General features: G+C 46.3%; 1 protein-coding gene across 2 annotated transcripts; it reads left to right on the top strand.

Moving 5' to 3' along the window:
• The first annotated feature begins 1,709 nt into the window (after window positions 1-1,709).
• On the top strand, window positions 1,710-23,902 carry FXN (frataxin). 2 transcript variants are annotated; one of them, XM_010860656.1, is made up of 5 exons: window positions 1,710-1,899; window positions 6,292-6,389; window positions 11,174-11,294; window positions 17,720-17,817; window positions 22,913-23,902. In XM_010860656.1, exons 1-5 carry the CDS (start codon window positions 1,732-1,734, stop codon window positions 23,079-23,081), a joined length of 654 nt encoding a protein of 217 aa, XP_010858958.1. In that variant the 5' UTR covers window positions 1,710-1,731; the 3' UTR covers window positions 23,082-23,902. The 2 variants fall into 2 exon arrangements, with proteins under 2 accessions (XP_010858958.1, XP_010858957.1); XM_010860655.1 differs by lacking the exon at window positions 22,913-23,902 and adding an exon at window positions 19,893-20,506.
• The last annotated feature ends 1,143 nt before the right edge of the window (window positions 23,903-25,045 follow it).

Below are 25,045 nucleotides of genomic sequence, written 5' to 3'. Positions count from 1 at the left end.
ACTAGCTGGGGTGGGAGCTTAAGTCATGTTTATGACTTAAACATGAAAATCATCTCTAACCTGGTGTGCCCAATTCTCTTTTACCACCTCCCAGGACCTGGAGAAGGACAAATTTCTGGGAGACCTTAGTATTTTCTGTTCTGCTATGCTGAGTCTGTTTCCTTGACTCAAAAGATAGGGCAGGGATACCAGCTTTGTTGGGAGTTGGAGCAGGCACCCTTCTATGCCGGAACACGCTAAGCACACTGGTTGATAAGGCTGCAGCTCTCTAAGTGTATAACTGCATTCTGAGTGTGTGAGGAAGGGCCTCACTGTCAGTGCAGCAGGGTCAGGGCAAAGGTCACCAACCAACACAATTCCCTTTGCCTCAAATGGATTCTTCCAGTGTGGCTTCATGAGTGCTTCTCAGATTTAGCATCACTGCCATTTTGGACTGGATGATTCTGCGTTGTGGGTGGCCTTCCTGTTCATAATAGGATGTCTAACAGCATTCCCCGACATATATGTAGCAGGTACTCTATAAATGGCTGCTTAGAATTAACTGAATGCAGGAGAACATCTCTCATCCAGAAAAACGCCCTGTCAGATAGCCAGTCAGATCCCATCTCCTCTACCCTATTTTTCCAGGTCCTGTGCAAATGCCACTTCCTCCACGAAGACTTCCTTGATTGCCCCCACTTCTAGTTATAAATACTCTCCCATGCAACTCTGCCACTCTTTAACATTTGTCATTGTCCTAAGTATTTATATATGTGTCTTATCCCCACTATTCACAAAGTACCAAGGTGGCCACTATCTTACCCATAAAAATGATATTCTCTAGCATGCATATTTGACATTTTCTGAAGCATATACAAAATTGAAAGAACTTTCACAATTTGTATTCCTTTGAAATATACTACCAAAGTAAAATTTTATTTTAAAATGTATTAACAATATTTCTTGTAGACTTAACAGGATCCAGGGCCTGTCCGAGAAAAAACTTTCCAGATTAACTCATTTTATCCTTACAACAACCCTGTGAAGTAGAAACATTTCTACCCCCATAGAGAAGGCACAGAGAGGTTAATTAACTTCCCGGCTGGCTCAACGGTAAAGAATTCGCTTGCAATGAAGGAGACCCAGCTTCAATCCCTGGGTGGGAAAGATCCCCTAGAGAAGGGAATGACAGCCCACTCCAGTATTCTTGCCCGAAGAATCCCATGGACAGAGAAACCTGGAGGGCTACACTCCAGCAGATCGCAAAGAGTCGGACATGAATGAAGCGACTTAGCACTCACTGGTCTATGAAGTGGGCAGAGGTCAGATTTTTAAACCAGGGAGGCAGTCTCCTGTCTGTACTCTCCTAGCTGCTTTAATCTATACTGGCTTTCAAGCAACCTCAAGACCTGTATCCCACTCAGTTCACAGCAGAACTGCAGCTCCCAAAGCCTTTCTGTATAGAATTCTCCACCAACGGGTCACTAAGCTGAAGTCTCCGATGTCAGGGACCTGGGTTATGCATTCACTACGTTGCCCAAGGGTTAAGCCTCGTGCTTTGCATTAAACAAGCTTTCTATTTCTGTTAAAAGCAGAGATAGAGCAATGCAGGGAAGTTCTTCCTAAAGTCTAACTTCTAGTCATTTCCCAAGCCAACAGAAAAGGGGAATCTGCGGCTGCAATCCGTGACCACCAGGTGGCGCTCGCCATTTCCCGAGCAGGAGGGCGGAGCCGCCGCAGATCACAAAGAGCATGTGGACGCTCGGGCGCCGCTCTGTTGCCAGTTTCCTGCCCCGCTCCGCGCTCCCGGGCTTTGCCCCTACCCGTGCCGGGGCCCCGCGGCCGGCGAAGGACCTCTCGCTCTCCGGCCTCCAGGGCCTGCGAATCGGAACCGCCAAGGCCCCGGCGCGTAGCCAGTCCGTAAGTATCCGCGCCGGCAGCTGCGCAGGCCGCACGCCGGGAGGGAGGCCGCGCACGCCGAGGACGCGCCGGACAAGCGCACTCGCCCCAGCTCCGGCGGGGCCGCGCTTGGGCGGGGAAAGTGCGGCGGCGCGCGGCCGAGCAGTGCCCAGTCTCCGTTTCTCCCGGTTATTTTTGCACTGTTTTCCGCTTTCTTGAGAAAAAGGGCTATTTTATCCTGCGGTGCAATTGCGGGAAAAGCAGGAAAGGTGGGCGGGGACTGACTCTTAGGGGCCAGTGATGGTTCTAAGCTTGTCACTGCTCTTTTCGAGAACTTAAATTTAAGTAATAATATATGCTAGGTACTATAATATACATATAAGTATTCTATGTATAATATTAGCATGCTATGAATATAGAACTACTTAAGTCAAATAGTGTATATATCAATATAATGATATAAATGTGTACTATCAGAGCGATGCTTTCAAGCATGGGCTTTTATGAACGAAATGCTTTCATCTAGCGAGGTGAAGATGTCAGAGTTGCGGAGCACTGCAGCTAGAGCAGCAGGGCTTTTTGGATCGGGCCTGGGTTCCAAATTCTGGCTCCTGGACTCAGCAGAGGTACCTCGAGGGATGGCGGAACCCCTCTGAGGCCTGGCTTGTTTTTCTGGGAAGAGATTACCGCTGGCATAGGTTTAATTGACATATATAAAGTCTTAAGCACTTAATTTCACTTCTCTCCCCCGGGTTACAAAGAAATGCCTGACCCAGTTACTCCACGACTTGGAAGCCCAAAGGACTATGGGATTAAGGAGGTTACACGGGAGGATAGAGGTGATGTTTAATCAGGGTCTGCAGATAGCAGGAGGCGGTGAGCGGCCTTCAGGAGAGAACTGAATGGGCAAAGGCGGGAAGGCAGGCAGGCAGAGATCAGCTCTGAGTGGCTGGTCCACTGGATGGACTGTGGGTAGTGAAAGGGCAGGTGAAATCCAATTCAAATTGTTCATGGAGCTCTGGAAGTTGACTTTAGGCTTAACCCTTCCACTGAGGTGTGCTATTTGACTGTGTTGGAGATATCCCTGGGATTGGTTGCCTACGCTCAAAGTTGGAATCACTGACTTCTCTTCTCAGGAAAACCAGGCAGTCAGGACCACGCTGGTCACAGGTGCCCCTTCTACAGAATGCACATGTTCATCACCCTGTTCCTTCTGTGCTGCTCTTGCCTGGCATGGTGCTGCAGTGGGCGTTTCTGTGTGTGTGAACAGAGTCTTGTCTTGGGTGAAGTCCTCAGGCTGGCCTTGCTGAGTGAGGAGCCAGCAGATACTCAACTCATTTGATGCCAAGAGTGGTTGTGCCCGTGTGTCCTCCCAGAAGCGGATGAGAACTGACTCACTCTTCAAGCTTTCGGTTTGCCATAGCCCAGGGTGACAAGGGGACCCTGGGCTGGCCTCCCTGCTGGCCATCAGGCCAAGCCTCACCAGAGTGGCCTAGGTTGGGTCATGTCCAGGGTCTGAGCTGGAGCCTGTGGAACTACCTAGTATTTCCTGCAGCGTCTCCCCTTAGCCGGCCTTGTACCGAGCTCACGAAGTCACTGAGCCCTGGACACTCGAGTGGGCAGACCTGCCACAGACACACAGTCCAGGGGCTCCAGGTAACCTTGGCAGCAAGAGGGTTGGCCTCGGGGGGCCTAAGGGGGCGCTCTTATAACAGAGCCCTGCCCACCCTGAAGTCCATCTGCAGCCCACAATCAGAGTGGGGCAGCTTCTTCCTTAGCAAAGGCCAGATTTCCCCCCTGAGGTCCTCTCTCTCCACACTGTCCTGACATGCTTCAAAACAAACTGATTGATCACCATCAGGCCCCAAGTTTGGGGTATTGCAGTCCATGACTGCTGCCTTCAGAGGAGGAAGTAGAGGTCTAAAAGGTTAAGCAGTTATCCAGGGAATGTCGGGCTTCCCTGATCGCTCATTCGGTAAAGAATCTGCAATGCAGGAGACCCGGGTTTGATCCCTGGGTCGGGAAGAACCCTTGGAGAAGGAAATGGCTACCTCCTCCAGTATTCTTGCCTGGAAAATCCCATGGACAGAGGAGCCTGGCGGACTATTGGACACAAATTAGTGACTACACCACCACCACCACAGAGAATGTTAGATTAGGGAGAAGCAGGTAGGAGATGATGGAGGGGGTCTTTGGCAACTGTTCCCTTGTGATTACAATCAGCTGAATAGGGACTTCCCTGGTGGTCCATTGGTTAAGAATCCGCCTTGCAATGGAGGGGACATGGGTTCAATCCTTGGTGACGGACTAAGATCCCACATGCTGTGGAGCAACTGAGCCTACTTGCCACAACTAGAGAGCCCGCGTGCTACAACGAAAGATCTTGTGTGACACAACACGAAGGTTCCACATGCTGCAACTAAGACCTGACATCGCCAAATTTTAATTCATTCATTTAAAAAAAAAAGAAACTTGAAAAAAAAACAGCTGAATAAAGTCTTCTATTCTGGCTGTGAATGAGTACCTTGCTTGAGACTAGCTCTCCAATCAGAACCATCGAAGATATACAATTAAAGGACAAAAGAGAAACACTGTGTGTGAAGGTAGCAGACGGACTAAGACAGCTAGGATTTGAGAGGCCGAGATCCACGAGAGAAGGGAAAACTGACTGACGTGAGCCCCGAGTTCTCAAAGCCCTCCCCTCTGTGTCTGGAGCCCTGTATCATTCCCAGGATGCGATTCTTGCCTTTGGGGCCAGGACCTTGGGGCCAGACAGCATGGGTTCAGATCCCAGCTCCCCTGCTTTGTATCTGTGTGTTTGTGTGACTTAGGCAAGTGACCCTGCAGTGCCTCAGAAAGCCTGAGTCACCCGCACTCTCATGACCCTGGCTGAGGTCACAGCAGGCCCTGCCCTCTTGTTTCAGCTCCCACACTGGAAACGAGGGTCTTTTGCACAGTCTGTCTGGGGCACGTTCTTCATGGTTTAGTATTGTGACACAGTTTTGTGCTTTTTTTTTTTCCTGGTTGATTTCACTGTTTAAAGTGGCCCCAAGCATAGTGCTGTCTGGTTGCTCTGTGCAGGAAGGCTGTGAGGGACCTTAGGGAGGAAACAGGCGGGCTGGGTAAGCTTTGTTCAAAACTTGAGTTTTAGTGCTGTTGGCTGTGAGTCCAGGGTTAGTGAATCGACAACATATATGATAGAGGTGTCTTTAAACAGAAACACGTGTAAAACCAGGTTGTGCCTTGATCATTTGGTGAAAACGAGACCAGAGGCTCACAGGAACCTCTCCGTATTTCCCTCAGGAGCAACTCGCTTATCCACCAACTTTACAGGGCATCTCTATCATGAATGACGACTGTCACAGTACACTTCCCTCCTAGGCGGGCAATGAGGACTAAATGAGCCCCTTCTCTAAAGTCTGGGATCACCACCCAGTTGATGGTGAACACTCCAGAACATGCTGTGGGACACTGTGCTTTTCACAGCCACTCTCTCACTTCTTCAGAGCCAATGGTTTTAAATGGCCATCTGTGTCCTACACCCCCATTTCCTCCTCCTCCTCCCCTCACTTCTCAGCCTTAGTCTTTCCCAGCTTGCCCAGGGCCCCGATGGCCCAAGAGAGTAACCACAGCCTCTGTCCCCTCCTCTTGGTGGCAGCCACGGTGCCCTTTGGAGAAGGTGAACCTTGCCGCCAAGCTCTGCAGGCCCCTCGGCGTCTTCCCCAGATGAAGCCCTGCAGCCCGCCTCTCCATCACTCCCCTGCCGCCTCTCCATTCTGCTGGACCACTTCTCTCTCCTTTCGGGCCTTCATCCCCTCTGACAGCTCTCTGGCTGGTCATAGCTCAGACCCCACTGCTCAGAGGGAGTAGTTAGGTATTGAAAGAAATCAGTGTGTCACAGTGTCCCCTGCAGATGGTGTTATTAAGATCTGTCAGGCAGCAGTCTGCAGCCGCATCCTGGCCATCCAGCCATTTGTGCTTGCTCCTTTTAGTCACATTCTAAGACTTTGCTGACACTCCTAACCCCGTCTTTGTTCACCACCCCATCCCAGCCAGCAGCACTTCCGGTGATGGTAGGTATGTCCTGAGTCTGTGCCACACGACACCCGACAGGTAGCTAATGAGACCGGGGAATTGACTTTGCAATTTTGATCTTACTTCAGTAAATTTACATTTGAATAGGTGCATGTAGTGAGTGGCTACTGCGTTGGGGAGCACAGCCTGCGTTGGGGAGAGAGCCTGGGCTAGTGCAGTGTATTGCACCAAAAGAAGACAAAAAAATTGCCGAGGAAGAAATAGTCTGAAAAACTTTAACCTGGTTACTCCTGAGTGTACCCGTAATAATATTTAAACTGTGCATTAATGGACTGTAATGTATTGGAAAATGGTAATGTTCTTCACTTTGGCTTTTAGAGTTTGAGCCTCCGCTGCCTCAACCAGACCCTGGATGTCAAAAAGCAAAGTGTCTGCTGGATAAATTTGAGGACAGCGGGAACTTTGGGTGATGCTGGGTAAGACAAAGCATCTTGCATGTCAGAGATCACTTCTTCCTTCCACCACCCCCCCATGTATAACATATGCACACACACATATACTTGTCTTTTTCTTTCCTTTCACTTTTTTTTAACAACAAAAACCTCAAAACCCATCCCACAGAAAACCTGTCTTCTCCCTAAGAAGTAGCGCTCATAAGCATCTTCCCACATCACTAACTATCCACTGTACTATGTTTAGTGAAATAGTTCTAAGTTGTATGGATGTGCCATGATTCATTTAACGCATTCCCTATTGCTGGACATTGAGGTTGTTCCCAGAGTTTTGTTGTTATTCTCTTTGATATCTTAGTCTTTAGGGCCGGCCAAGTTTCGGTAACAAGTAGACCCCAAATTGAAATGGCTCCAAGCAGGCCCCCTTCTCTGTGGGAGCAGGGTGGCCGTACCTCTGTGAAATGGTTCAGAGAGCCGGACTCTTTCCACCTTCCTGTCTCCTGTCTGCACCATCTGCCCTCTGCAGGTCAAGCCTGGGTCATCCCGTCCACAGCACACTCCACAGAAATGGACGAGAGCATGGCAGGCCCAGCAGTGGTGTTTGTCCCTCGCTCACATTTTAGTGGGAAGGACTTGGTCCCAGGGCCCCAGCTAAGAGGAGGGGAGGCCAGTAAGGTAGTCTAGTGGGTGTCCTGGAGGGAGGAGGTGATGGGTTCTGGGGGAAAGCTGCTGGGCGCTGCTGCAGCCCAGCCCTCTATGAATCTGCGTGACAGCACTGCCCGCCCCAACCCCTGCAACCTTCTACACACATCCTGGGGCCGCAACCACAGGCCCACAGTCCCTCATCTGCCTCAAAGGCTGAGATGCCCAGATGACATGCAGTCCTGTCTCCAGGTCTAGGAATGGCTTCTCCGACCTACACACAAACACACACGGAGAGGGGCAAGATAACCAGTACATCAGTAGCTCGTGTTCAAGTAAAAGATGACATTTTATTTGAAGAGGGCAGCAATGGAGCCCCCTGGGCTGCCCTGGGACAAGCTCTACCCTGGTTGTGGGGGACATCCCTCTAAGAAACCCCAGTTCTGCCCCCAGAAGGCTCCTCACTGGCTGTCCCTCCCCATGGCCTCAGGGGACACAGGCAGTGGAACGTGTCCCTCCTGGGGGTGAGCAGTCTTCACAGCCCTCTCCCTGCTGATAGTAACAGTTTCTGCAGGCTGTCGTAAGGCTCCAGTCGGCCAGACTGATTTTTCTTTGATAACAGGATTTTCTCAGAAACCTAGTAGGCATCTGATCTCTTAAGACGTAGTCAGTCTCACATACCAGCCACCTGGAGCCTCCTGTATGTGCTAAGTCACTTCAGTCATGTCTGACTCTGCGACGCTATGGACTGTAGCCCACCAGGCTCCTCTGTCCATGGATTCTCCAGGCAAGAATACTGGAGTGGGTTGCCATGCCCTCCTCCTCCAGGGGATCTTCCCGACCCAGGGATTGAACCTGCGTCTCTTACGTCTCCTGCATTGGCAGGCGGGTCCTTTTCCACTAGTCCCACCTGGAATGGGAGTCTCCAACTGACTTATTTTTGGCATCCTCACTCCCACAGCCACCTGTCTCAACCTAAGAGCATTTTCCTTGAGGTTGTAACACTAAAGACTACTCTTAACCTGCTTTTTGCAACAGAATTAGATCCCCTTTTTTGGCTTAATGAGAGGCTTTAGCTTCTCCCTTTGGCTCATCCATCTCGGTACTGCTTCCAGCTCCCCAGCGTAGACCGGCTGGTCTTCTCCTGGCTCACCATTTCTGTGTTCATCAGCTAATGGCAGCAGGGAGCCACCCACATGCAGGAACGTCCTAACTGTCGCCAAAGCTCCAGCTCTGCAGGACAGTATGGGCCTTCCAGGTTATCACAGGCAGCAGCTGACAGGGGACCTCCAGGCTCCGGGCTCCCATGTCTGTGTCGTTGGCCCCTCCCCGCAGCCTCTGAACAAGTGCTACGTCTGCATGGGTTAGGTTTTCGCCTCGGGGGCACCATTTCCAGCCCCTCCTTGCACAGACTCTCTGCTACTGTCCCCCCATCCCTCCAGACAGCCCTCTGAGGTTGGGTGGGACCTTGGCAGACGCTCCATGCCTAGCTCCCTTCTTCAGGGTCTACTTCTGGCCTCTGGGAAGCGTACCTTGACCTGCCATGTGTAGGGCAGCCCGCTTTTGCCATGACCCACCTGCCACTGCCAGATAACACCTGCTAAGCTCTTGACTTTGGGTTTTATGCCTGAGTCAGGTGTGTCTTTATGTTCCCCAAGCTCCTCCGGGCACCTATCAGTCTGTCCTGCTTCTCTTCAGATGTCTCTTGATCAGCGTTAACTGAGGAGAGGGAGAGGGAAATACCCAACACCCGCCCCCCAGGCCCACCACTCAGCCCCGTAGCCTTCCCCACATTGTGCCCTTGAGGCGGGTGAAACAGACACACACAGGAATGACATGTTGAGTTAGGGGATTTCACCTATATGCACAGGCTTCCCCGGTGGCTCAGACAGTAAAGGATCTGACTGCAATGTGGAAGACCCGGGTCCAATTCCTGGGTTGGGAAGATCCCCTGGAGAAGGGAATGACAACCCACTCCAGTATTCTTGCCTGGAGAATCCCATGGACAGAGGAGCTTGATGGGCTACAGTCCATGGAATGTCTTACTTTGGGCCTCCTAGAAACTCTCCAATGATGGAGTTTTCCAAGACACCTCTTGTAACCTATACATACATTCTATACAGGGAGGTTTCTGGCAGTTTTCATTGTCATAATTTACATACCATAAAATTCACCATTTAAAAATGTACCACTGGGACTTCCCTTATAGTCCAGTAGTTAAGACTCTCTGTGCCCAATGCAGAGAGCTCAGATTTGATCCCTGGTCAAGGAACTAGAATCCCACCACGCCACAACTAAGCCCGCACGAGGCGATGAAGATCCCCCTTGTGATGCAGCTAAGACCTGGTACAGCCAGAAACAAAACAAAAACCCAGCCAACCAATATATATATAAAGCAAAATGTACCGTTCAGTGGTTTTTAGTATTCTCACAAAATTATGCAATTTTTACCACTATCTAATTCCAGAACAATTTCATCACTCCAAAAAGAGACTCCATAGCCATTAGTAATCACTCCTCATTCCTCCTTGCCCCAGACAACCACTTTCTGTGTCTATAGATTTATAGCATTTTTTTAATTAAAAAATAATATCTATATAGAATATCTCCAAGTATTCAGCTTGATAAATTTTTAAAAACTGAACATACCATGTACTCAAGAACTAGCTCAAGAAATAGAATGTTACCAACCCCTTGAGAGCAGGCCTTCTGCTCACTTCTAATTATTAACCCCTCTTTGTCCCAGAGTAGCTACCATTCTGGTTTCAAATAACATGGATTAGTTTTGCCTGCCTTTTAAATTTATATAAATGGTATTAAGAATAAGTATGTCTGTGTGTGGCTTCTTTCAGTCACCGTTTATTGTGGGATTCATCCATATTGTTATTTTTGTAGACAATTCTGTCTTGCACTGTAGTGTTTCATGGTTTGAAGGTATCACAGTTTATTTATCTACTGTATTATGTCTGGATACTTGGGCAGCCTCTAATTTGGGCTAATGGATAGTTCTGTGAACATTCTAGCGTGGTGCGTGTCTCTTGATGAACCTGGGTATGCATTTCTGTTGAGTATATACCCAAGAGTGGAATTGATGGTCACAGCACCTGAATGTATTCAACTCTTGTAGAAGTATCAATAGTTTTCCAAAATGCTTGTCTAATTTATTTGCCTATCAGCAGTATCTGAACGCTCTGGTTACTGCACTTCCTGACCGACTCTTCATATTCTCTCTTTCGTTTTAACCTTTCTGGTGATATCTCATTGTGGTTTTTTAATTTTCATTTTCCTGAAGATTAGCAAGGTTGAGCACCTTTGCATATGTTCATTGACCATTTGGATATCTTTTTTTTTTTTAATGAAACCTGTTCAAATATTTTGCGTATTTTCCTGTTGGGTTTTCTTATTGATTTGTAAGAGTTCTTTACATGTCCTGGAAATAAGTCCTTTTTCAGATATATGGAATGCAAGTATTTTCTCCCACTTTGTGATTTGCCCAACAAATGTTAATAACAAAAGCAATGGAAACAATCTCAATGGCCAGTTGAAAGGGACAAGCTGAATGAATAACATAAGATAAAATACTGTGAAAACCCATACGTGCTAATATGGAACAATGTCTAAGACATATGAAATGAAAACTGCAAGGTGCTTCATTTGTATATTAAAAAATATATAAAAATTCTAGAAGGATACAGAAGAGCTTGCTCATACACAGATTGCCTGTCTGGGAAGAAAGGCTTACTTTTTTCATGCTTTTTAAATTTTTACTCTGTATACGTTGGGCTTCCCTGGTGACTCAGATGGTAAAGAATTGGTGTGCAGTGCAGGAGTTCAATCCCTGGGTCAGAGAGATCCCCTGGAGAAGAGAATGGCAACCCACTACCGTACTCTTGCCTGGAGAATTCCATGTACAGTGGAGCCTGGTGGGCTACAGTCTAGGGGGTGACTAAAAGGATACAGAAGATTGCTCATCATAGTTTAGCCTGTTTGGGAAGAAAGACTTACTTCTCTAAATTCTTTCATGCTCTTTAAATTTTTACTCTGTATATGTTAGATATTTTCCATCTATTTAAAAAATTTAAGTAAAAAATAAATATCAATTGATGCTAATAAAATGCAGCAGTTTGGTGATCGCATGATTGGCGTTGTTTCTCTTCCCCCTGCAGCACTTTGGACGATACCACCTACGAAAGACTGGCCGAGGAGACACTGGACTCCTTAGCAGAGTTTTTTGAAGATCTTGCAGACAAACCATACACGTTTGAAGACTATGATGTCTCCTTTGGGGTACCTCTTTTCTTCTCTTCATTCTTCTGTATCCTCCCTAAGAATTTTAGCTCACTGAGATAGAGAATTCCTTTCCAGTAGCATGCAGTTATGGCTGCGGCCAAAAGACTGGAGTTCTGGTTTCAGCTGCACCAGTCTTGTGACCTCAGGCAAGTCACTCAGCCTCTCTGAGCCCTCATTTTTCCTGAAAATACAGACTTTGAACCTTCACTCAATACCTATGAAGGTAAATCAGGAAGGAAGCCAGGCATATGTGTTTGTGTAGCAAGACAGCCCTCCTCATGCAGGCACGGAGAACACTGAGCTAGACTGCTAGTTCTTAAGCCGGGTGAGAGATTGCCTAAGATGCATTCAGACTAGACATGTGCCTCACTTCCTGGAAATTCAGGCTGCAGTCCTAGGAAGCCTGTTTTTGAAAAGCTCACCTGAGATTCTAAAGAGCACCTTTGGGTCCCACCTCTAGGAATATTTGATTGGTCTAGGCTATAGCCCAAGCCAGGCATTGAGGTTTTTGAAGTTTTTAGAGTAACTCCCCAGATGCTTCATCCAGGGCTGGATGAAACTTAAACAGATCCTAGAAGCCCAGGTAGTGCTGGTGTGAATCAGCTGGCCACCAGGTGGCAGACTTGAGTTAGGGTCAGCCTTTGGATTTATGGAGAATTATTGCCTAGGCCGTAGGGAGCAGCTCTTTTTGGCCAGTGGGAGCAAATCCCCTGCAGAAGTTAATCCTCTTGACAGCAATTAATTAATACCAGGAAATGTCATGAAGTGTGCATTTGGGATTAAATCATGGGATTATTTAGGACAACCAGCTGTCAGGCTAAAGTGATAGAAATGGTATTGGATATTACTGTTGGGGGTACTGGATAGAAAAAGGACTCCATCAAATGGAGCAGGTGTCAAGCCTGGTTGTAAGGACAGTAAGGGACTTGGTGGTAATGGGGCAGGGCAGGAAAGGATTAAATGCCTTCCAGGTGGATTCGTTGGAAGCTGTCAGCACCAGAAAATGCAGCAGTGCTCAGGCTGGGCTGTGGACGTGCTTATGCAGGCAGCCTCAGAAGGGAGAGATACCAGGGAACCCTTACAGACTGGTCCCTCCAACCTGCCCATCTGTGGGATGATTAGAGCTAGGGGAAGCTACAGGTCTCATCTCCCCCAGCCTCCTTCCTAGGTGCGGTAACTATAGGGAAACCAAGTGTCAGGCTAAGTTCTGCCACACTTGGAGACACCACAGAAGCAGCTGCCCCACCTATTCCTATAGGATTAGTGAAGCATGTCCCTGCTTGACTCAAATACTTTGACAGTTTCATTAGAAGCGAAGGTGCCAGTATTCTAGCAGCTGGATTCTGCTTCCCTCACGAGGCAGGCAACAAAAGCTTGTGCTCAGTGCGGGGTCAGGGCCTTCCCTATCTTCACAGGGTCTCTCTGAAGAGTGCTCAGCTGCTGCACTTGCCCATTCGTGCAAGGGAAGAGGCACCTGAGTTTTTCCACCCGATCCATACACTGCGTCTTGAGTATCATTCTCCTCACTAGGGAAGAAGTATATCTAGTAAATCATGTGCTAATTAGGAAAATCTCTAGTGTAGATGCACTCTATACTAGAGATTTAGTAGCTCCCTCTGTTGTTGGGCTACCTCAGGTGTGAATTTCTGATCAGAGTCCTCCAGGTGCTAACTTATGTATTTCACATATAAGATAAGTTAGTTGACATTACATTATAGACGGTAGAGCACCTGTAACACCATTAGTTGGTTGGAGCACAGCCTTTCCCTGCCCTGAGTCAGATGTCACCTCCTCTGCAGGCCTCGTAGATGCTCCAGGCAGACACCACCAGCCCTCCTTGCCCAGCACTCTTGAGTTTGATACTGACACCCTCTGCTGTAACTGTCTCTTTACACACCAGCTCCCATGGCTACAGTGAGCTCCTTGGCAGCTGGGACACTGTCCACTCCTGGTCTCCCAATGCCTAGAACATTGCCAGGTACATAGCAGGGACTTAAGAAATGTCGATTCACTGTATAAATGAAATGAGACTCACCTACTTTTACATACTTTCAGTGATGGCACTCAGCACATAGAACTGTTTTATCAACTTGCTATTGGCCAAATAGGCAAATGAAAGCAATACTCTAGATAAACCCGTTCCCTTCTGTTCCCTTCTGTGGACTGGGAGACACGGGCAGCTTCGTGGCTCTTGTGTTGTCCCGGTGGGGCAGGTCATGTGGTTGTCAGTATCTGGGTCCAGGCCTCATCCTTTACTGGTTATGGTTATCAGAGGGAACTGCCTGCAGGAGCCAAAGCCCCACCCATGGCTAGGTAACCATGGAGTCGCTGCACTTGACCCTGGAAACTGTGACAAGCACCATGCTATTTAGAGTTACCTCCAAGCTGCCTTTGTTTTCTTTCCAGGTGGAGCCCTAGCTTCTTAGTCACTTTAAATAGAATTTACCGGTTGCCATGCCCTTCATTCACTGAGTTTTCTGCATATTATTGCCATAGACAGAGGCTTCTTAACCATTAGGGGATCAGGACACCCTGTGAGAATCTGACTGCTCTGGATCCTCTCCTGAGAAAAACTTCTGTGTATGCCTAGGAGTTTCTGCTTCCAGGGCTGTGCTGTTTGCAGAGCCTTGAAGACCACCTCTGGGTCCTAGGTCATGCACCCCTGCTCGGAGGTAGCACTTTATTGGATATGGTGACAGAGGGCCTGGCCTAGCATCCTGCATTTGTACTTTTTTCTAGAATGCTTAAGTGAATTATCTACCCATGAGGACAGGTCCTTTAGCTGTAAAGTGAGTAACAGTAACCTCCTCTTCTCCAGGTGTATTTTAGGATTAAGTGAAACAATGTAGGTAAAAGCGCTGTATATTCATTATTCTTATTCCTTAAGGGGAAGTCAGTGTACATTTTAGGAGTGGGGGAAGTCACACGCATATAGGTGTGTGTTAGTCGTTCAGTCATGTCCATCTCTCTGCGACCCCATGGGCTGTAGCCTGCCAGGCTCCTCTGTCCATGGGATTCTCCAGGCAAGCCTACTGGAGGGGGTTGCCGTTCCCTTCTCCCAGGTATCAAACCCGGGTCTCCCACATGGCAGTCAGATTCTTTACTGCTTCCCTGAGCCACCACGGAAGCCTATTCATATAGATGAAATCCCCTAATGCAACATGCCATTCCCATATGTGTCTGTTTCTACAAATGAGCTTATAACAACGGAAATGATTATTTTTGCTTCCACTGATGCTGCCAGTCGGAATCAAGCCTCACCTCCTATGACTGGGGGCTGCTTCCACTGGTCAGTGTCTGGATGTCAGGAGCTAAATACTGCCTCTCTCCCCCACTGCCCCATATTGATATCTGCCCATTCTCCCTAAGTAGACACTCAGATTGCTCCTTAAGGAATAACATTAATGTACAAAAAAAGCTCTCTTTTATCTGGGTTACTTGCAGACGGTTCCAAAAGCATTAAGAATTCCTGGGGAACCAGTAATGCATCTAGTTTCCTTTGGAAATGGAAGAAGTTATAACAAATCTGGTCAGCGTATTAAAAAGCAAAGACATCACTTTGCTAATAAAGGTCCATCTAGTCAAAGCTATGGTTTTTCCGGTAGTCACATATGGATGTGAGAGTTGGACCATAAAGAAGGTTAAGTGCCAAAGAATTGATGCTTTCCAACTGTGGTGTTGGAGAAGACTCTTAACAGTCCCTTGGACTGCAAGGAGATCGAACCAGTTAATCCTAAAGGAACTCAACCCTGAATATTTATTGAAAGAACTGATGCTGAAGCTCCAATACTTTGGCCAACTGATGCAAAGAGCCAACTCTTTGGAAAAAGACCCTGATGATGGGAAAGATTGAGGGCAAGAGGAGAAAGAGGCGACAGAGGATGAGATCGTTGGATGGCATCACCAACTGGATGGACATGAGTTTGAGCAAGCTCTGGGAGATAGTGAAGGACAAGGAAGCCTGGCGTGCTGTAGTTCATGGGGTTGCAAAGAGTCAGACACGACTTAGCAACTCAACAACCTCAGTAGAAAACTCTAATTGCGCACAATGAACAGGAGGGGGCGTAGTTGAGCGTTGCCTTGTGTGACCTTGCCCTTCACGTTCCAGGGGTTATCACAGTGCCTGATTATCATCCACTTGGTTCTCTCATTGGGTTTTTAAAAATCCATCAGTTTTTTGCACAGATATTGAAAATGCTAGGATGAAAAGACAAATCTGCTCTCAGGGGGCTTAAAGTAGTGGAGGGAAGGAGCAGGTGAGGAGCAAGCTGGCAGCTCAGATACAGTGAGGAAAACACACAGGCCATAGTCCCAGCTGAGGGGTGCCAGGGTAACCTTCCCAGAATCGCCTCAGTTCTCCCATCAGCCCCCGCTCCGCGAACTGTCTCTGAAGGGGGCGGAGCAGCTGTTGTCCTAAGGAAGCTGGTGAGACTGTGCACTCCTAGACCCAGCCCCTGCCTTTCCTGCTGTATCATGTACCGCCTGGGTGTAGGGTCACAACAGGGCATTTAAGGGCCGCAAATAGGTAAAATCAGGAGAAATTATGTCTTGATTCCTTGAGTCTATTATATGGAAAAATAAGCCATAAACTATATATATGGACGGGGAAATGAGTGACTCTGATGGGTACAGACCTTCTTTTTGAGGTGATAGAAATAGCCTGGAATTACATAGTGAGGATGTTTGCACACTTTATGAAAACACTCTGTGACATGCTAAAAACTACCAAATTATACAGTTGTAAGAAACTGAAATATAAGTGAAAGATAGTCCGAACAAAATAACACAGATAGGTTTCAAAGGAAAAAAAAGAAAATTTAAAGCAAACTTGCGTGATCATAGCCCTGCATTTTAAAACCAGCAGCTGAACACCACCCTGGTGGCCCACCGGTCGGCACTTTGCATTCCCAGTGCAGGAGCCTGGTTTGATCCCTGGTCAGGGAACTAGACCCTGCATGCCATAACGAAGACCTAGTACAGCTAAATTAAAAACAAACAAAAGAACTGGCAGCAGATACCTGAGCTGATATCGCTGATTAACAGGACTGAGAGAGCACTTCGTGTTGTGGGAAGAACAGCATCTTCTGGGCTGGAGCAGACCTGGATTTGAGATCAGCTTTCCCAGTTTCTAAGTTTCCTTTGTTACCCTTTCCCTTTGTTGTCCTCATCTGTAAAACTGGGATAATGATTTCCACCTCCCGATGGTTATGATCGTGATCGTAGAGGAAACAGTTTTACACAGAGTGCCCAGCAGTGCCTGGTGCAGAGCAGGTACTGAAAAATAATAGATGCTATTTTTGTGGATGTCTTCATTTTGTTTATAACATTTATATTTCCAACGTCTCCATAATTTTGCTTATTTCTTTTTCATTGGAAAAAGATCATTAAAAATATAACCCACTAGTGTCCTCCCCATCCCCTGCCTATCAGTTATATTATTATTGGCACTCTCTCCACCTTTTCAATAGCGCTTTGTGTTTGCAAACCAAACACAAAACATTCTAAGAACCACTGGGGACCCGTTGGTGGACAGGGACTCTGAAAGGCTGCCTGTCTGAGGGCCTTGCAGGGGTTGGGGAGCAGAAAGGCTTAGCCGTGGAGCTGTTTCTTGAATATCCTGTGCAGTCTAGAGAGATCTCAGGCCTGAGGAGTAAGAGGCTCCTTTGTTGAAAGAGGGTTTTCAAATTTAAATGAGCATTTATTGGGCAAAGATAAGACCAACCGGCCTTTTGAAGAACTCAAGGCTCCAGAGAGGAATATAAAGCTGGAGAGGGGCATCTGAGAAACTTGTGAGCTGCTTTGGTGGGGCGTGAGGGGGGTGGGGGCAGTGGATAAGAGCCCTGGTGTGCAGAGGGTCTGCCTTCTGCCAGCGGAGCTCAGGCTGCTGCTCTGAGACCAGCAAAGCTGGTGGCTGGATGGCTTCCTTCTCTCTTGCCTTTTCTTCCTTTCTTCGGTCATGAACTTGGTCTTCCCGATGTTTGTGCTGACTGGGACTGCAGTAGAGTTGGTGCCTATGTCTTTTAATGTCTCTAATATGTTCTGGCCCGTCGTTGAGAAACTAAGGCAGCAGTCAGGATGCTGATCCTTTCATTTGTCGGCTGCAGTAGAGCCACTGAACACTCCTGTCTTCTTACCTCAGGAGGGGAATAAGGATATTCTTTGCCTTGTCCACCTCAAAGGGAATGAGGGAAAACACTCTGACATATGTGTCGTTGTGATTAATCATCATCTGATTCCAAGAGCAGTGCTCTTTCTGCGTGATCTAATTCCAAAAACTAAATTAAAGACAGTTCCTTTTTGGTGTATGTTGTGCCCTGGTATAAATGCAGAATTGAGATATAACAAAAGAGGAGGCAACTATGACACAGTGATAACCCTGTCTTGTTTTACTTCCTCATGCTTTTTTCCACCTGATGCACCAGAGTGGTGTTCTAACAGTTAAACTGGGTGGAGATCTAGGAACCTACGTGATCAACAAGCAGACTCCAAACAAGCAAATCTGGTTATCTTCACCATCCAGGTAAGTCCGGAAGTCAAAGTCTCTCAGGGTTTAGCTTGTTTGAAACATGACCTGGTAGACTGTTTAAGAAGGGTCACCCTCGTGTATTAGCACCTATGTAAGGCAACCTTTCCTGAGGTTTTTCAGCATGTCTCAGGCTCAGTAGGAAGGTTTACTCTGATGATTATGTGGCTGCTATAAGCAGGTATCAGGATATTAACAAGATTGGAAGTGAAGAATTTTCGGAACCCACCTTGCCATTTTTTCTCCATGAAAAAGCCACCTTTGCTATTACAGCATGTGAACAAGTTGCAATTTGTCTTCAAAGCACGTTAAAGTTTGACCTCTGGTCTGTTTTGAGCACCTCAATTAAAAGTTAGTTGAATTCCACTTGCAGAACTGGGCTGTGTGCTCTGTGGAGGTTGGAGAGTGTTTTAAACTGTACTTCCAGGGCATTCCATGCCTCCTACCTTTTTCATTGATGTGCTTTCAATCTAGCAGAATAAAAGATTGTTTTGGAGACCTTCTGTGCTGCGTTTCAAGGCCTGAGAATGTGCAGGGAGAGAGGGTCCCTCATCCCTCTAGCTGCTGTTGAAGTGGTTGTAAGAAAGTGAAGGGAGAGATGCCCACAAAGAGCTCTCAGAACAACCTTCCTGGTCCTTCCTTCATTAGCACTTCCAAAGAGAACACTCAGACTGTGAATTGGGAAAGGCCCAGATACAACTAGCCTGGAATTCTTTGAAAGCCACACAGTGTTTCCATTTTTTTGAAGAAAAGTGTTTAACTCTTTCCCTGCCTCAGCATTGACATCACTTTTAGGTAGTTAATATTATACTGTTTATGGTGCTGTAATGTGTGATTCTTTGTTCAAACTAAATCAAGCATTAGGCTTCCTTCATCCCAGCCTCATCTAGGAAGAATGTTATCATTCAAGAAAAACCAATTCCAAGGAATCACTCATTTCTAGCCAGGTGCTTATTCACAGACTGTCTTGCTTTTAGATCTAACTTAGTTGAAGTTGAGGGAGATTTTACCCTGTGTGGGCCAATTAGCCTGTTCTCTTTGGTCTCAAACAGCCACCTCGACCCTTCCTGTGGCCATGCATGAGGGCTGCAGCCTTATCCTTCATCTCCAGAGGAATCAGGATGAGAAACTGGGTGGACCACAAATCCAGCCATCAGATTTGGGGATCAGTGGCTTTGAAAATAGCAGGCAGAGCACCAGAACCAACTGTGCTGGCTCCACTAAAAGAATTCCCTCTTGTTGTATCTTGAGACTGAAAAGTCCTTATCGTATTTGGACACACCTACCAACAACAGGATCCTACCTCAGGCATGTTTAGAAAAATATACTTCTGGATGATAACAAATTTTGAGAAATCCTAAGTTGTTTTTTTGTTGTATTTTTTTTTTTAAATTCACGATGAGAATCTGGAAAGAAAATATGCCACATAGCCTTTTACTATCATGAAAATACTGTGTTCCTCAAAAAAAAAAAGTTATTTTCCACTCAATTTTTCACATTGGCCCAAAATAACCTTTCCTAGGGCTGCTGTTCTGATATTATAGGGCTTTTTATTTTATTTTATGGCATGGGGGATCTTAGTTACCCGACCAGGGATCAAACCCATGCCCCCTGCATTAGAAGCACAGAGTCTTAACCCCTGAACTGCCAGGGAAGTCCTGGGGCTTTTTAACTGACAACGTTTCAGGTCAGAAGAAACACTGGCTTTGCCTCAGTACCTTGCTTGAAGACATTAAAGGATGGAATAAAGGAGAGGTCTGGGTGGACAGCTGGGTGTCCCTGGCTGAGCACAGAGCCCTGGGCAGTGTGGAGGGGCCTGGGCGTTCTCATGCTTGCCTGGTATCCTGGCAGCAAATCAGAGTCCAGAGCCAAGGAAACGCTCTCTGGCTTTGGTCCAGGTTATTATGCCTCTGTGTGTTTGGCTGTTTGTACATGGTAAAAGCCCAGTGCTTTTGGTTTGTCCCTTTTATCCCATTAAGAAAGTGCCTTTGGTTGATAATACAGAAATCCTTGATGTTTTCGTAACCTTCAAAACATACTTCCCTTCTGAACTTTCCTCCTCCCTGGCAAAGCTGTCCCAATCCTGCACTTTGGAGAAGCTCCCGTGAGCGCAGCTGGACTTGGCAGCCCCTTGCTTCCTGTGGGCTTGCAGTGTCCTCTGCTCCTTCCTCCATCAAGGTGTCACCCTGCAGTGCCATCAGTTGCGGGCACGTCCCCTCCTCCACTAGACCCGGAGGAAGTGGAATTAATGGGCACAGGTTGTGTTGGTCCGGAATAATCAGACACTGCGAAACCTAGTCACACGGGCCACTCGGACACAGTGTTCCCAGCGTGAAGTGCATGTGCTGTTCTTGTTCACTAGATGAGCTTGAGACGGATGAACTAGCCCATCAGACTCTCACCTTCATGGATTTCAAATTGAATTAAGCAAATTGTTTTTGCTTAAAAATACCAGTAGAGACGGTTACCAGGAGCTGGGAAGAGGAGTGAATAGGGAGTAACTGCTTAATGGATGTGGAATTTCCTTTGGGTGATGAAAATGTTTTGAAACTAGATAGAGATAGTGGATGCCCAATGTTATGAAATGTACTGAAATGATGATAATAACATAGGTAAGGGGCAGATCATGCCAGTAGTGCATGAATGGCCATCATCCAAAAGACACCGCCCTGATATTTCACATGGACATCACCAGACTATACACATGGAGTCGACACCGAAATCAGATTGATTATATCCTCTGCAGCCAAAGACGGAGAAGCTCTATACAGTCAGCAAAAACAAGACCAGAAGCTGACTGTGGCTCAGATCATGAACTCCTTATTGCCAAATTCAGATTGAAATTGAAGAAAGTGGAGAAAACCACTAGACCATTCAGGTATGACCTAAATCAAATCCCTAATGACTATACAGTGGAAGTGAGAAATAGATTTAAGAGACTAGATCTGATAGACAGAATGCCTGATGAACTATGGATAGAGGTTCGTGACATTGTATAGCAGACAGGAATCAAGACCATCCCCAAGAAAAAGAAATGCAAAAAAGCAAAATGGCTGCCTGAGGAGGCCTTACAGATAGCTGTGAAAAGACTGGGAAGTGAAAAGCAAAGGAGAAAAGGAAAGATACACTCATTTGAATGCAGAGTTCCAAAGAATAGCAAGGAGAGATAAGAAAGCCTTCCTCAGCGATCAATGCAAAGAAATCGAGGAAAACAATAGAATGGGAAAGACTAGAGATACCAAGGGAACATTTCATGCAAAGATGCACTCAATAAAGGACAGAAATGGTATGGACCTAACAGAAGCAGAAGATATTAAGAAGAGGTGACAAGAATACACAGAAGAACCGTACAAAGAAGATCTTCATGACCCAGATAATCACGATGGTGTGATCACTCACCTAGAGCCAGACATCCTGGAACGTGAAGTCAAGTGGGCCTTAGGAAGCATCACTACGAACAAAGCTAGTGGAGGTGATGGAATTCCAGTTAAGCTATTTCAGATCCTGAAAGATGACACTGTGAAAGTGCTGCACTCAATATGCCAGCAAATATGGAAAACTCAGCAGTGGCCACAGGACTGGAAAAGGTCAGTTGTTAGTCCAGTCCCAAAGAAAGGCAATGCCAAAGAATGCTCAAACTACCACACAATTGCACTCATCTCACATGCTAGTAAAGTAATGCTTAAAATTCTCCAAGCCAGGCTTCAGCAATTTGTGAACCGTGAACTTCCAGATGTTCAAGCTGGTTTTAGAAAAGGCAGAAGAACCAGAGATCAGATTGCCAACATCCAATGTCTCACCAAAAAAGCAAGAGAGTTCCAGAAAAACATCTATTTCTGCTTTATTGACTATGTCAAAGCCTTTGACTGTGTGGATCACAATAAACTGAGGAAAATTCTGAAAGAGATGGGAATACCAGACCACCTCACCTGCCTCCTGAGAAACCTGTATGCAGGTCAGGAAGCAACAGTTAGAACTGGACATGGAACAACAGACTGGTTCCAAACAGGAAAAGGAGTACGTCAAGGCTGTATATTGTCACCCTGCGTATTTAACTTATATGCAGAGTACATCATGAGAAATGCTGGGCTGCAGGAAGCACAAGCTGGAATCAGGATTGCTGGGAGAAATATCAATAACCTCAGATATGCAGATGACACCACCCTTATGGCAGAAAGCAAAGAGGAACTAAAGAGCCTCTTGATGAAAGTGAAAGAGGAGAGTGAAAAAGTTGGTTTAAAGCTCAACATTCAGAGAACTCAGATCCGGTCCCATCATTTCATGGCAGATAGATGTGGAAACAGTGGCTCACTTTATTTTTCTGGGCTCCAAAATCACTACAGATGGTGATTGCAGCCGTGAAATTAAAAGACGCTTCCTCCTTGGAAGGAAAGTTATGACCAACCTAGACAGCATATTAAAAAGCAGAGACATTACTTTGCCAACAAAGGTCCGTCTAGTCAAGGCTATGGTTTTCCATAGCCATGTATGGATGTGAGAGGTGGACTATAAAGAAAGCTGAGTGCCGAAGAATTGATGCTTTTGAACTGTGGTGTTGGAGAAGGGGACGACAGAGAATGAGATGGTTGGATGGCATCATTGACTTGATGGACATGGGTTTGGGTGGACTCCGGGAGTTGGTGTTGGACAGGGAGGCCTGGCATGCTGCAGTTCATGGGGTCGTCGGACACAACTGAGCGACTGAACTGTCGAACTGTCTGTGACATTTCAGGTTATCATATGTGATATCATAGGATATCATATCATAGGAAAAGCAAAAGATCAGAATATGATAAACGGAGACTCGTCAATAGGGTTGAAATGTTTTCAGGTCTTGAGCATTGTTCTATGAATTGTTCTTGAGGATAATGATGTAATTCTGCTTTTTTTAAAATTAGAGTTGGTTTCACAATGTTGTGTTCATTTCAGGTGTACGGCAAAATGACTCAGATATATTAAATCAAGCCTAAGACAAGAAGTCAAATACATGTCTTGTTTATTACTTTTTAGTTCTTCGCTACAGTCAGTTTCTTGGTGACAGTTTCTTTGGAAGCGCAGTTGCCATGAACTTACTCTGTGTTTCGTCTTGTAGCGGCCCCAAGCGTTACGACTGGACTGGGAGAAACTGGGTATATTCCCACGATGGTGTGTCCCTCCACGAGTTGCTGGCCACAGAGCTGACTCAAGCCTTAAAGACCAAGCTGGACTTATCTGCTCTGGCCTACTCTGGAAAAGACACTTGCTGCCCAGCCCAGTGCTAAAGACGTGAAAAGCTCTAAAGCCAAGACCCCAGCCTTGTTCTGCAGCTGAATGGCTAGCTTTTTCCATTCCTGCATTTGAGGACAGTTGCATTGTATGTAACAGCTCTGTGAAAAGACTGTGTTGCCTTCCACCCTGCCCCCTGAGTTTAGATTTTTAATTTCCATGGAGTTTTTTTGAATGTTTTGTCTGATTTCCTGCCTCACGTGATAGCCTTATGTTTCATAATGTCTGTATGCCCATACCTTTATATATAACCTCACAACTAAGAAAAACAGGAAGGATAAATTCTAGGAGAAATAAATGGGCTTGACCATTCATTCTTTGAAGGACTTACCACAAAAACTGCATGAAGAATATTTGGCCAACCTCATCATACTATCTCAAAATGAGACTTATTAAAGGGAAGCCGAAAATGTTCCTCCTCCTCTTGAAAGTGTAAACACATCTAAGCCCTTTAGTACTGAAGCATCAGTGGCAACTCGGGAACTGTCAAATGAAGACTATTTTCTCTTTGTGCTTTGTGACCCAGGGTGTGATGGGGCAACACACGAAGTGTCTTCCATATGCGCATATAGATGTACATACACATTTACATGTGTGTATACATATTTTTTAAGGATCGGTATAGAATAAGCTATTGAAACATAGGTCTGAGTATGCAAAAAGTCTCCCAAAGACCAGGGGGCAGGGAACATCTCCCTAATCTCCTGGATATAGTATAATAAACAAGGTCAATGGAGCTAAGGAGGTGCTTGGCAAACTGTGAAAGCCCACACAAATGAAAAGATGTTGGTGTAGCAAAATAAAACTTAACTCTCAACTTTTAGGTTGTCAATAATTTTTAATTCCACACCCTTGTCCTATTTCCCCATTTCTATTCCCCTCCTACCTTAAAAGAACCTAATTGTAAGAATGTGATCATTAAGCAAATGAAAATAACTCCTGAGTTTTGCTCTCCTGAATGTACACCATGCTTTGTCTAACCTGTTGATTCTTTTCTTAGATAAAAAGAAGTCAGACTAACTCTCTACACCCAAAAGTTCCCCCAAAGCAATCCTGCAGGCAGATCACTCAGACAAGATAACTCTGACAAGAAAGCCAGGCAGTCTGCACTGAGTGGAGATGCAGAGCCTCCTGCCTCGGTGATTCACTGAGCTGCTTCCCCCTCCATTTTTCCCATTAAAACTGTCCTGGCTGAGCAGAATCTTGGGACTTGATCTCTGGACACAGATCTACTAATTAAATGCCAGCTCTTCTAATTAAAGCACCTTTCTTTTCTTTAAAAACAAACAAACAAAAATATCTTGGTGTTAATGAAAGGAACCCTGGTCCTACACCTTGTTTAGTTGCTGAGACTTGGCTCAGCCCCAAAAGAGGTTGTCTGTCTCTGGGCAAGTTTCTCAAACTCTCTGGACCTCTGTGTCCCCGCCTTAACAGAGAGGATGAAACTGGATAGAACAGAGTTGATTTCCAAGTCAGACACGCAGTAGTCCCATCAGGCAGCTTTCCAGGCTAGCTTTAATTCCCTCTAGCAGAAGAGATGACAGTGGACACTTTTTATAAGCTGCAGAGTGAGTATATGGTTCTGGGTTTAGGTCCACTTGAATTTCAGTTGAATTCATGTTCAGATAATGATCTTTTATTGTGCCATTAGTGGCTAAGCCTATGCTGAAGGCAGCATGTTTAGGTGTTGATCCTGACCCCCAATCACAGGCCTCATGAATGAGATTAGTGCTCTTTTACAAGAGACCAAGGAGCTGCCTTGTCCCTTGCAACATGTGCAGACACAGGGAGAAGACAGCTGTCTGTGAACCAGGAAGCAGGCCTTCAGCTGCCACCCAGTCTGCTCTTGATCATGGACTTCCTGGCAGCCAGAACTATGAAATAAATGTTCATAAGCCATAGAGTCTCTGGTATTATTGCCCAGCCTTAGTGGACTCAGACAGCCTGCTACACCATCTGA

The sequence above is a fragment of the Bison bison genome, unplaced genomic scaffold, assembly GCF_000754665.1.
Source record: "Bison bison bison isolate TAMUID 2011002044 unplaced genomic scaffold, Bison_UMD1.0 scf7180017864469, whole genome shotgun sequence".
NCBI lineage: Eukaryota > Metazoa > Chordata > Mammalia > Artiodactyla > Bovidae > Bison > Bison bison.
Note: the sequence above shows the minus strand (reverse complement) of the source record. Positions and strands in the feature narration are given on the sequence as shown.